The sequence below is a fragment of the Lissotriton vulgaris genome, chromosome 10, assembly GCF_964263255.1.
Source record: "Lissotriton vulgaris chromosome 10, aLisVul1.2, whole genome shotgun sequence".
Classification (NCBI taxonomy): Eukaryota; Metazoa; Chordata; class Amphibia; order Caudata; family Salamandridae; genus Lissotriton; species Lissotriton vulgaris.
Window position 1 is genome coordinate 628,292,344 of NC_141698.1, and position 13,792 is coordinate 628,306,135.

The following is a 13,792-nucleotide window of genomic DNA, read 5'->3' on the forward strand; positions in this document are numbered from 1 at the left end:
CCCTTCCCTGCTGCATAATTCCTGTGGCCCTGCATACAAGAAATGCATGGCGAAGACGTGAGTTGTTTATGTAGTGTGTGTGGCAAGCGAGCTGACAACTCTGTGTACGGAGGTGAATGATTGAGTGACGACATTCTGACCTTTCACACGGAGCGCAACCAATCACAGAGCATTTTCCTTCATCGACTTACATGACAATGTGTGCTTTTCCAGACATAACAATATTTTTGCTTTTCGAGCAGCTGTTTCAACAAAGAATTCACACAAATCATGGCAAAACAAATACGCATTGAGAACGTCAGAAGGATGGTAGCCAATACCAAGCCTGTTGGCTTTGCCAATGTTTTTATTTATTCTTATATCTGCACTTGCGTTTTTATATGCAAACTGCTAAAGTTCGACCATTATGTTCAGCAGTTTGCCCTATTTTAAAAAAAATAAGCATGCACGTCGATCCCCCGAAGAAAGCAATGTCTACAAAGGTGCTCATAATCACAATGGTGCTAACTTCTGCACATGCCTAGTTCAATTAAACAAGCAAATAGCTTTTAATAGAACTGTGTGGGTGTTTCTTTGCAGGTGGTGTACTTAAAACAGTTTCAGTTTGAATTCACCCCATTTAGTGCAAAGAAAAGGTAAAAGTGCCATTGAATGTTGGTAACATGAAGACATAATTTAAACGCACAATGATGACTAGAAAAACAGGATAACCAGTGGAAAGGAATATTATCACCCCACTGCCCCACAACTTTCTAATGAAAGCAGCTGCCACTGTGGGATGGGGTTGTTTTTAATTCCCGATTAAATGGCAGACCTGCGTCAACGGTAAAGAATGACAAGAAAAAAATATACTCAGGAGTACTGATAAGAGCTATTTTATGTATTATGATTGTTTATGAGATGGAGATGTGGATTTTATTCTGTTGAATATGTTGATGATTTTAGACTTCAGGTGAGGTCATAAACTATTTTAAAAATAAATTTGATGAAGATTACTGATAAGTTATCTGGACAATATCATTACAATATCAACATACTTTGGCTAGGGAAGGCCAAGATAACAATGTTTTACTACACAACTGATGTGATCCGTTATCTGTTATGGTCATAGTTATTTAATAAATTAACTTCAGAACTAGCGGATTTGATGTCCAATTACCTTTTACTGCAGTAATTACAAATAATTTAAATATGTTGGAAATTGTGGCACAGTCACTGTATAAAGAAAGCACTAACAATCATCCCCTCTTCCTCTTAAAAAAATCCTTTCTCTTATATTAAAATTGGCACACTTCAGGCTGACACGGTTATATAGCAGAAACACTTCATATGGGCGCTTCACAATGAAAGTATTTCTAGGTACACGAAAAATAGGACCAATACTACCCAATTAAATGTATTGCATTCTAATGTGTCTACAAACACACAAAAAAACACAGATTTGCAAGGTCACCGTGTGAAGCGTGATAGAGTGTGAAGCGAGCCTTCTGTCACGCTCTGCTACGCTTCACGCGTGACTGCCCTTACATGCTTCCGAGCATGTAAGGACACTTATGAGAACTGTGATCCAGTACCAGGTGAGTGACAGACGTGTGTTCCATCCACGGAAGGATGAAAGAGCGGTGATAAGGTTCAGGGCCCTTATGGTACTATTTTTTAATGTATTTACATTATTTGGTTTTTGAGAGAACCAAGAAAATGCTAACTAGGCATTGTCGGTACTCGTGCACGTAATGTCCTTTCCAAACTACGAATCGACAGGTTGGGTCAAAGTCTCTACTTTTAATCGATTGAATAACAACTGCATTATAAACTCAAGAGGGAGAAAGGCTATGTCAACCCTGCCTGCTATGGGCATCCTTGACCTTGATATCAAAGTCTGCAGCCAGGACCTTAAGCAGCTAAGACAGGTTGGTCAGAATTCCTACATATGACCTTCATATAACACTGAGGAAGAGTTTGGTGAGTCGATTTGGAAATCAATTTTAATCAAAAATGACTTTTCTTACCTATAATAGTATGGGGCTCAGACTGGCGCCGCTCTGTGCTGCGGCCCTGGTCCTTGCGTTTCTTGACCCTCAGGCTGCCGAAGCGCTTCATTGGCAGCGAGGGTGGGCAGCGTCTTGGTGGCAGATGGGCATTCCCGAACTGGGCGACCTGGAGGAAGAAGTCCGATTCAAAGGTGTGGGTCGCACTCAAACGTGCCTGACGAACGTGGGCGATAGGGGAAAAAATGACCTCTCCAGTCCAGCAAGAAAAAAAGTTGAAAGATATGGATGCAACTTCAGATGAATGAATGAATGAATGAGAATAAATCACCCAAAACACTTCCGAGGCCGAATTAGTAGGCAGATGGAGAATGTATACAAAATAGTTGTATTCTGACAGAAAGGTGGTTTATCTTGATGCAGATTCTTGCCAGCAGCTTATTCCAGACGCTGTTGGCGCAGCAGCAACATTAAAAAACAAAACTCGCACAGGTGTTCAAATTAAACCCTGTGGTGCTTTTCCCAGATCGAGATGCAGAACCGTCCTCAATCGCAGCCCGCACGCTTTTAAGTGCACTTCAGTCGCCGCTCACCAGGGCAGAGCAGGACAGAGCCGAACGGGCGAAGTTCGGCTGCTCCTAGATAAGCAGGCTCTGAGAAAAAAAAAAAGAAAGGCGAAGCCTACGCAAAGGCGGCGCGAGCACCCTTGGCTGGAGTTATCATGTGCACTTGTGCGCGAGGCCTCCTTGGAAAGACTGTAAAAGGAAACCGCCCCGCGCCAGACAATCCCTGGCAGCCATTGGCCGCGGCGCATTCCCGCTAGGCCATGACATTACGCGACTATTTTAATGTAGGGCCACGCGCTAGCGAGTGGCGATAACCGCGCGGCGGCCGTCAGGTGTCTGCTGGGATCACGCTGCGGCTACCGCGGGGGGAAGCCCGCTCGTGCGCTCTCTGGCACCGCGCCTTCCTCATTCCTCTTTAAATTGTATGTCTTTGTTAAGTATCGCTTTCACTCTCTCCTGTATAATTGTATGCTTTGGTCAAGTACTGTTTTGCGTGGTATTACATTTTATTTGAGTGTTTTTTGGTTTGCAGTTTTATATGATGGCATTATTATTATTAATAATATTTATTATTAAAGCTATATAAAATGAGTAAAAGAACCAAAGAAGACGTTAATGACAGAAATTAAGCATTTAGCTCCTTGAAGTAACCGTGAGGCGGTCTGTAGTACTATATGTAAAACTAATGTGTGTGCATTTGGGGCAGTGTGATGAATTGAATAGCCCAGGGTTGGCTCAAATTCAAAGGTTCTTAAGCGGGATTTACATAGTTGATGTCTTAAAGGCCACGAGGCAGCGCGACTGCTTTACAAACTCATAAACAAAATGGAATGAATGAATGTAAGAGGGGAGGGAGTTCTACAGCTTAGAGCTAGTAGATTAAAATTGCTCGGCGTGGGAGCACTGAAGGGTAGTGTGTGCGAAGGATCATGGCTGCCATGCGGCTGACTCTGTACCAGACCTACCCAGGCACTAGATTTTCCTTTAGGTAGTAGGACTGTTAGTAAGTGCTTGAAATGGAAAAATAGAAGTGCAGGTACTCTGTACCAGAGTACCTGCTTGTTTCTGAGAAGTGTCGGTACTCTCCAATTAAAAGTATCACAAAATAAAAAAAAGTGCAGCTACTCCGTACCGGGTAGTACCGGCTCATTGAAAGCACTACTGATAGTGAAGTGGAGGGTATACGGAGGGCAGTGATAAAGCATGATTATAAATCCTTCATCATGTCCACGGCCTACGTAATTGAGGAGGAGGCTTAAAATATGTAAACTATAATCTTGTTCTTCATATACCATGCCACCTAGTATTTGAGTGCCTCTCTGTGACTTTTCTGTTATTGTATCCAGATACATCACACAATAACGAACATGTGCCTTAAACCAGCCAGACCTGTTGGCTTTGCCAATGCTTGTTATCAGTATCAGATTAATGAGCAACATAGATATTGTTGTGACAAATTGGAACTGAAACTATTTCAATTTCGAAAATGTGAGACCATGGAAGCTGATTCACCAACATGTCTGGGGAAGCGGAGCAAAATCACACCCTGGACCTTGAGGATGTCACAGGAAGTGACATCATATTTCCTTTAAACCCCAATCGTCACAGGAAATGATGTCATATGACATTAGTTCTGATGACATGACAATAATTTACTTCACTAATGATTAATATTACAACACATACAAATGTCTCTTTTAGATGCCAGGAGAAAAATTCTCATTTCGCTTTGTATTGCATGTAAAACTATGTGTTCCTCTGAGGAGGATATAGTTAAATTTATTGATAAATCTTAGAGAAATAAATTATCTAAAAGTAGTTAAATGCACATTTATTGTGCTGGAGACTATATATTAAATATGCATGATGTTATTGGCCTACATTATTCTGTATTGTTAATACATTTTGGTTTAACATCAGTTTTAAGATATCACTTGTGTGAGCAGCAAAGGAGAAGGTTTTATACAAATGCTTCATTTTTCATGTATTCAGTATAATAAAACATGACACAAATTGTTTACAAATGTTTGTTTTTTAGTTCATTTTTTAATTTATCAGAAGACTGCACATTTCACTGCTGAATTTATTTATATTACAAGTCCTAGATATAGTGGGAGCTGCAGAACATAAGCAGCGCTCATGAAGACACTGTTTAGTCTCTGTTCCTGGAGTGGCAGCTGGTGATTTTTTAAAGTGGTGAACCGTAGGACCTGCCCTGAATTGTAGCAAGAGTGTGAAGCAACCAAGCCTGACCTCTTTCAGGGAATTTTGTTTTTTTTTGTGGGGGAAGGTCTATCCCTGAGAAAAGGTTGAAAAAAAGGCAAGATAGTTAATTTTAAAGTACCGTTTCACATACATTTTCTAAAAAGCCACAGGTTCTGAAAGCAAAAAGAACTTAAAACTTTGTTGGAACCTGGGAGTGTTATGGTAGGGGTGTCACTTATGTAGCCAGTGCCCTAGCCTAAAAGAGATTCAAAGATAGTTTGCACTTTGTCCTTGAAAAACCTTGCCAGTTTGTTGCAGAATTCCACACTGCTGTCACCTTTTTGTGGTTCAGGTAGTTTAGAAAGCCTCTTAAGGGTTGGAAAGAGAGTTTTGCTAGAGTTGCCTACCTGCCTGCCGGATTTTCTCTGAGAAATAGCTGCTCTTCTTATCCAAGATCATTTTTTTTAAAGACAGTCAGTGACTCTGCATATAGGACTTTATCGGTTTTGTCGTATTTCTTTCTCCAGCGTCTTTCCAATTGTCTACAGAGTTGTTTCTGAGCACACGGTGAGTCGCAGAACCAAGCTTTGGATTTCGTTAGGCACCTGCTAATAAAGCTTTTTACTGGGGCTAAAACATTTACCTCAGATTTAATCAATTTGGTGAGTTTTTCTGTTGCCAGGTTCGCTTCGGACACTAGTTCAGGTTTTAAGAATGCTAGCGCGGTTTGCAATGCTTGTGGGTTGATATTCCTCCAGTTTTGCCCTTTGATTATCTTTTGGGGATTATGGGAATAGGGGGTATTATGAGTAGTGGTTATTATGAATAAAATGGCTTTATGGTCTGACCATGGGATTGGCAGAATTTCTTGATTTTTCAAATGGGGGTTGGATGTGAAAATTCCATCAAGAGTGTGACCGGCATCGTATGTGGGATGCCTGACTATTTGTACCATTGATGCACTGGAAAGAGGAATGAGGAGAGAGGTGAAACAGGAATGGGGGAAAAGGGTGAAAGAGGAACAGGGGAGAGAGGTGAAAGAGGAACGGGGGAGAGGTGGAACAGGGAGAGGTGAAACAGGAAGGGAAAGAGGCGAAAGAGGAATGGGGGGAGAGGTGGTATGGGGGAGAGGTGAAAGAGGAACGGGGGAGAGCCGAAAGAGGAACGGGGAGGAGAGCCGAAAGAGGAATGGGGGGAGAGCCGAAAGATGAACAGGGGAGGAGAGCCGAAAGAGGAACGACAATCAATCGTGGCAGTTTGATTGTGACTGCTTGTGACTGCAATCAGGAGTGCACTCGGATTCTCCTGCGGTCCCCATAATAGTAGATCATCTGTTGCAGGGGAGGAGAGGTGGTGGCCGAGCAGTACTGAGCTTGGATGAGTGGCTGATCACCGTGCCTCTGCGGCTCTCGAGGTGATACGGGAGAGGCTGAGCCCAGGCAGCCCATGACAAAGGTTCAGTCTCCTTAACCCGGAAGCAGGGTGGGAGGAGTGTAGCTTTTGGTGTCGAGAGGGAGGGCACCACACGGGGAGAAGAGTTAAAGTTCTGGGTGATTAAAATATGGAGGTGGTTAAGCCGCACATGTGGACCAAGTGTGCAAAGTAAAGCACACAAAAAGTATTTCCTCTATCTTAGGTCTGCCGCCAGGCATTTTTAAATAGAACGTGTTTTTGTTACTTGAAAGCGGGTGTCGCGCTGAAACAAAGCGCAGCGCCGCGTACTTAAAAGCGATGTGCTAACTACCTGTAAAGTGGATGCCATAGTAATGAAGCTACTGCAATGTTAAACAGCCACTCACAAATGTAAAAAAAAAAGTGCTTATCCAATAATTTAAAGAAATTGTCACCCGCTGCAAGTAAAAGATCCAGTCCCGGTGGGCGGGGCTAAAAGCGGACACAACAGCAACAGGGAGGGATTAAGCCACCTTCACAATAGAAAGGCTGCGTTTAGCATAAGCTACGACGCAAGCCTATGGAAAGAAGGGGCGGAGCTTCAAGTCCCCTGCGGAATCCGTATTAATTCCAAGAAGCCTTGCATGGTGATGCAGAGCATGCGTGCTGCTAACGCCAGGCGAGACCTAAAAACAATGGTTTAAAGCCAGATCTGTGACTGGGGGAGAATGTTTGATTTGTTCGGCATTCCATACATCATGTGTTATCTTTGCTTTTGTCGCCCTTAGTGGGAAGGGTATGCCCAAATGTAGGTCCCGTGCTCACTGTGCCACTGGATTCAAGCTAGCCTGGCTGGCTGATGTGGGGTGACACAGCGAAACTGGTCCCAAGATGCTTGTTTGCAGTCCAAGGAGGACCTGGCTTGGCAGTTCGGGCTGGACTGTTCCCATGGGGAGCAGGGCCAAGACTGATTTGCATATGCTGGGTCCAAACTGGGGTGGCGTGGTGAGCAAAAAAGAAGGGATTAAACCCAGATCTATGGCTGGGGGTGAATGTTTGATTTGTTCAGCATTCCATCCATCATTTGTTTTTTTTGCTTTTGTTGCCTGAAGGCAGAAGGGTATGCCCAGATGTGGGTCCCGTGCTCACTGTGCCACTGAATTCAAGCTAGCCTTGCTGATGTGGGGTGACAGAGCAAAACTGGTCCCAAGATGCTTGTTTACAGCCCAGGGAGGACCTGGCTTGGCAGTTCGGGCTGGACTGTTCCCATGGGGAGGAGGGTTGAGACTGATTTGCTTTTGGTTGGGTCCAAACTTGGAGGGCTTGGTGAGCAAAAAAATGATGGATTAAACCAAGAACAGACTGTGACTGGGGTGAATGTTTGATTTGTTCAGCATTCCATCCATCATTTGTTCTTTTTGCACAGGTTCCGAAAGGGCACTCATATAGCCAAGTCCTTTCATGGTATGCAAAGCCAATGAAACCGGACACTCCCAGGGAGCTGAGTCAATATTTTCTAAAAGGTGCCCCCATATGTCAAAAATGGTCTCCATTGTGCCAGGGTTAGAATTTTGGCTCCTCCCTGTATGCCATGGGTGCCCATTTTGGCCATCCATTACATATAATATACCAGAATTTCGCCATTAGTGCCATCCTTATACCATAGGTGAGCCTTAGGTCAAACATTACCTCTAGCAAGTACGGGCTATCATTTTGCCACTGGCACCAGCCTTTTGCTATGGGTGGCTCTTTAAGTCAAGGATTGCCTTCAGTATGCCAATTCCAACAACAGACTCACAAGCATAACACCACAGTCTAACTCACCTTCACTTACATTTACTCTCACCCACACTCTCTCTAACTCACTTGCATTCTCACTCTAACTCATTCTAATTCACTCATTCATTCTCTCATTCTCAATCACTCACTTTCACTTACTGGCACATTCACACCTACTGTCACTCACTCATACTTATTCATTCATACTAACTCTTACTGTCACTTATTCCTACTTATTATCACTCATTTTGGCTCACTCTCACTCTCACTCACAGTAATGCTCGCTCGCTGCCACTCATTTTTGTTCACACTCATTCTTATTAATATATTTTCTCCAACGCTCTGTCACTTGCTTGTTGTCACTCTTTCTCTCACTCACTCACTCATTCTCACTCACTAACTCACTCATGCTCACTAACACTCAGCAGCACATTTGCTAAAGCATAGCGCTAGGGGGAGCGAGCATTGAAGAGCTTTATCTACTAAGACTTGGATTTGCTGCTCTCTTCCCTGGCTGTCAAACAAACAGGCTGCCTCGCACCAGGCACACACCTTTGCAAAAAGCTGTGTGTGATGTCTAGCACGGGTTTTTTACTGGAAGGACACACATCCAGTACAAAATACTATGCCTAGACAAACTTTAAAACTTCTCACTCACTAGATGTGTACTGCACAATGCAGCACACATCCAATGTGTAAAATGTTAGAAGAAACTAAAGCATCAGGGAGGTGATATTTTTCGGTTCAAAGTCATGCCTAACAATTTTAGTAGATAGGGCTTTGCATAAAAACCCATCAGCTGAACCACTGAAAGCCTCAATAACACCCTTGGCATGCCCCCTTGATGCAAAGTAGTGCAAAGCAGTGCAAAGCAATAGTTTTGCTTCTTTACTTTTACTTTACAGCACAAGTTTTTGCACTGGAAGGAACATAGTTTATGAAGACTTTACTCCAGTATACGTGACTTTGCCCTGGCTTAAAGTCTTGGTAAATCTGCCCCATAATTTTACTCTTTCTCACTCACTACCCATCGCTCATTCTCACCTTCACGTACACAACATACATTTAAAATATTTTATTTCAATTACTCCAACTGTCAGCGAAGATCCCGTTCCCGCTCCGAGTGCTGCTCTGCCCTCCCCTCCATTTTGCTTTTGTTGTTGTTGTGCTCCGTTCCCTTGAGCCCGCCCCGCCTCCCAGCTGAGCCGCCCTCCCACTAGCAATAAAGAGCGTCCCCTGACCTCGCAGCGCTGTGATCCACTCCTCGATTCTGCCTTGAGTGGTCGCTCCCCTGTCTGCGCTGTAACGTGGTATCGTATTGAGAAGCTGCATTGTGACAAAGTTTTGTTTTTTAATAGCGCCAGGATTCTATTGCGTTTACATTGCTTGGTCGCTGCTTTACTGGCTTGCTGTGAAATTGACCTGCGCATTGTTTCTGTGATATCCCCCGGCGCCCTGCTCTGCCCTCCCCTCCATTTTGATTTTGTTGTTGTTGTGCTCCGTTCCCTTGAGCCCGCCCCGCCTCCCAGCTGAGCCGCCCTCCCACTAGCAATAAAGAGCGTCCCCTGACCTCGCAGCGCTGTGATCCACTCCTCGCTTCTGCCTTGAGTGGTCGCTCCCCTGTCTGCGCTGTAACGTGGTATCGTATTGAGAAGCTGCATTGTGACAAAGTTTTGTTTTTTAATAGCGCCAGGATTCTATTGCGTTTACATTGCTTGGTCGCTGCTTTACTGGCTTGCTGTGAAATTGACCTGCGCATTGTTTCTGTGATATCCCCCGGCGCCCTGCTCTGCCCTCCCCTCCATTTTGATTTTGTTGTTGTTGTGCTCCGTTTCCATGAGCCCGCCCGCCTCCCAGCTGAGCCGCCCTCGCCCCTCCCCCTCCACTCTCCATATATGACAGTTGTTCCCGCGCGCAGCGTTTACGCGCAGCGACCGCGCCCCATTCGCGCCGAAGGTGCGCCAAAGGTAAGCCCGTCTACGCCCGTCCACGCCTGGACCGCGCCCAGGCCCAGACCCCCTGGCCCTCGCAATGCCCAGCCCTCCCGCATCACTTACGACTCCTCCACCCTCCTAGCCCTTAACCCCGGCCGCTCCCCCAACTGCGTCCAAGCCGCTCCTGGACACACCCATGGACCTTTCTCATGCTACTCCTGCAAATTCATCGGCACCGACAACAACTCCGCTACAACCACTCCACAAACTCCCGACCCCAACCACCTACAATGCATCTTGCTCAACACCCGATCGGTCCACAGGCACGCCATTGACCTATGGAATCTACTAGACATCATCTCTCCGGACGTCGCCTTCCTAACAGAAACATGGATGAACGCCTCCTCCGCCCCAGACATCACATTGCCATCCCAGAAGATTATAAGATCATACGCAAGGACCGTACCGGCAACACAGGAGGAGGAATCGCTATCGCCCATAAGAAATCCATCCACATCTCAACCAGCTCAGACGTCAATCTCGCCAACTCTGAACACCTTCACTTCCAGATCCACATCGACCCCAAGACCACACTCAGAGGCACTCTCCTTTACAGACCTCCAGGACCCCGCGCACAATTTAGTGAGGACATCACGGACTTCATCACTCCACACGCGCTCCCCTCCAAAGATTACATCCTCCTGGGAGACCTCAATTTTCACTTTGAAAAGAACAACGACCATAACTCCACCACCCTTTTGGACAACCTCGCCAACCTCGGACTTAAACAACTGGTCATTTCCCCCACCCACATCGCAGGTCACACACTCGACCCTATCTTCACCTCCAGCAATCATGTCTCCTTCAGCCACACTACGGCTCTCCTCTGGACTGACCACAGCTGCGTCCACTTTACCTACAACAAACCCAAACCCAACAACCACCCCCAACCAACTCTGCAAAGAAACTGGAACAAAATCACCATCGACCAGATCTCCTCATCGCTTCTTCTTAACCCCCCAGCCCACTCCTCAAACCCCGACCAAGCCGCCACCAACCTCACCCTATGGTTATCCAACAGCGCCGACATCCTAGCACCACTGAAAAAACGACAAATCAAACTTGGCAGCAAGAAAGCCTCCTGGTTCAACGATGATCTAAAGAAATCCAAGAAACTCTGCCGCTCCCTTGAGAAGGCCTGGAAAAAAGACCCTACCACCAGCACCAAGAACGCCTTCAAAAACGCCACTCGCACACACCACCAACTGATCCGAAAAGCCAAGAAAACCGCCTTCAAGGACCGACTAGATAGCAATGCCCACAACAGCAAGGAACTTTTCAACATCGTCAAAGAATTCACCAATCCCTCGGCCAACTCCAACGACATCACCCCCTCTCAAGCCCTCTGCGACTCCCTAGCCTCATTCTTCCACAACAAAATTGCAGACATCCACAACAGCTTCGACAACAAACCCGAAGACCAACCCACCCAACCATCTGCGGAACCTTCACCACCCTCGAACATCCTTAATGACTGGAACCCAATCTCCACTGAGGACACCATCCGCCTGATGAACTCCATCCACTCAGGATCCCCCACAGATCCTTGCCCTCACCACATCTTCAACAAAGCAGACTCCATCATAGCACCGCACCTCCGAGACATCATCAACTGCTCCCTCAACTCCGCCACTTTCCTGGAAAGCTGGAAACACGCTGAACTCAGCGCCCTTCTGAAGAAACCCACAGCGGACCCCACCGAACTCAAGAACTACTGTCCCATCTCGCTCCTTCCATTCCCGGCCAAAGTCATCGAGAAAGCTGTCAACAACCAGCTCGCCGCCTTCCTAGAAGCCAACAACTCCCTCGACTCCTCACAGTCTGGCTTCCGAGCCAAACACAGCACTGAAACCACCCTCATCGCAGCAACAGACGACATTCGAACTTTACTGGACAAAGGAGACACAGTCACCCTCATCCTCCTCGACCTCTCCGCAGCCTTCGACACAGTCTGCCATAGCACCCTTCTACAACGCCTCAGAAACAATGGAATCCAAGGAAAAGCACTAGAATGGATCACCTCGTTCCTCACCGGAAGAAGCCAGAGAGTCCGCCTTCCACCATTCAAGTCAGAGGCCACTGATGTCATCTGCGGCGTGCCACAAGGATCTTCACTCAGCCCCACCCTTTTCAACATATACATGAGCCCCCTCGCGGCCATCGCACGCCAACACAACCTTAACATCATCTCCTACGCGGATGACACTCAACTGATCCTATCTCTCACCAATGACCCTAGCACCGCCAAAACTAACCTACACGAAGGAATGAAAGAAGTAGCCGAATGGATGAAACATAGCCGTCTGAAACTGAACTCAGATAAAACAGAAGTCCTCATCTTAGGTACCTCCCCCTCTGCATGGGACGACTCTTGGTGGCCAGAAGCCCTTGGAAAAGCACCCACCCCAACAGACCATGCACGGAACCTGGGCGTCATCCTAGACTCCTCACTCTCGATGAACAGACCGTTTCTTCATCCTGCTTCAACATTCTTCGCATGCTCAAAAAAACATTCCGTTGGATCCCCACCGAAACTAGGAAAACGGTCACCCACGCCCTGATCACGAGCCGACTGGACTATGGAAACACCCTCTACGCCGGTACTACCGCTAAACTCCAGAAAAAACTCCAACGAATCCAAAACGCTTCAGCCAGGCTCATATTAGACATCCCGCGTAAAGAACATATCTCTGGTCACCTGAAAAACCTCCACTGGCTTCCCATCAATAAGAGGATCACTTTCCGGCTCCTAACCCACGCACACATAGCACTCTACGAAATCGGACCAGAATGCCTCAACACACGACTGTCCTTCTACTCCCCCTCCCGCCAGCTACGCTCATCCAACCTAGCCCTTGCCATTGTACCTCGCATCAACAAAACAACCATGGGAGGTAGATCCTTCTCCTACCTGGCAGCTAAAACCTAGAACTCCCTTCCCACTTACCTTCGCCTTACTCAGAATCACCTAGCATTCAGAAAGCTACTCAAAACATGGATATTTGACAAGTAATTCCCCACCCCTCCTCAAGCGCCTTGAGACCCTCTGGGTATGTAGCGCGCTATATAAATTCTTTGACTTGACTTGACTTGATTTTTCATTACACCGATAATGAATAAAACACTATTATTCACTATTAGCATAGTAAAATCAGACTGAAAAGGAGGGTTGAGCCCTGACCCATATAAGGAAATGCCAACCCTAGGATCTTGTCACTGATTTTGCCACCTCGGAGTCCATGGGTGGCAAAAGCAGTGCCAGGGGTTGTGAGGGGCTAGACAGGGGTCGCAGCTACGATCCTTGGTGACCCCATAATGACATCTATGTATGAGACTGTGAATTAAACATGACTACGTTCTGGAATGGTAGTAGCCTTCAAAGTGTTGCAATCACTTTACTCTTCCCACCTTCCCACCACTTTCCTCTGCAGCCTCTCCTTGAGACACACCCTTTATGCTTCCACATCTTTTTGAAATCCTCTGTTCACTTTACACATCTCATCTCTTTCATCTTCTGGGCCCTCTTTTTTAACTCTGATTCTGCATGTATTTCCTTGATTTTCCTTCAGTTCACCTTCCCTCACACACATTCACCTTTAACCTCTTGCCCGCGGCCGGAATTCTGCGCCTGTGCAGCAGATTCCGATCGCGGGCGTGGTCATGACGGCTCCCGGCCGTCATCAGCACACGTCCACCGTGATGCATGACGGACGGGAGCCATCATCAGCACGCAAGGGGTTAATCCCTTTGTTTTCTTTTACTTTCACACTGATAAGAGTTCAATAACTTTGGACCCACTTCACGCACCTTAGCATATGTTTCAATTACAATTGCCAGGAATCACCATTTCTCTGTGCGCTCTGATGAG

General features: G+C 46.3%; 1 protein-coding gene across 4 annotated transcripts in view; it reads right to left on the minus strand.

The window, feature by feature from the left end:
• The window catches only part of PRKAG2 (protein kinase AMP-activated non-catalytic subunit gamma 2), a 1,779,639-nt gene that overhangs the window by 865,535 nt on the left and 900,312 nt on the right, over positions 1–13,792 (minus strand). Inside the window, exon 1 of one of the 4 annotated variants that reach the window (XM_086941469.1) lies at positions 2,010–2,721. The exons of the other annotated variants lie outside the window; for them this stretch is intronic. Within the exon in view, the coding sequence (XP_086797595.1) occupies positions 2,010–2,100 (91 nt within the window). The 5' untranslated portion in view covers positions 2,101–2,721. Of the gene's footprint in view, positions 1–2,009; positions 2,722–13,792 lie in introns of those variants that run through there. 4 annotated transcript variants of the gene reach the window in all.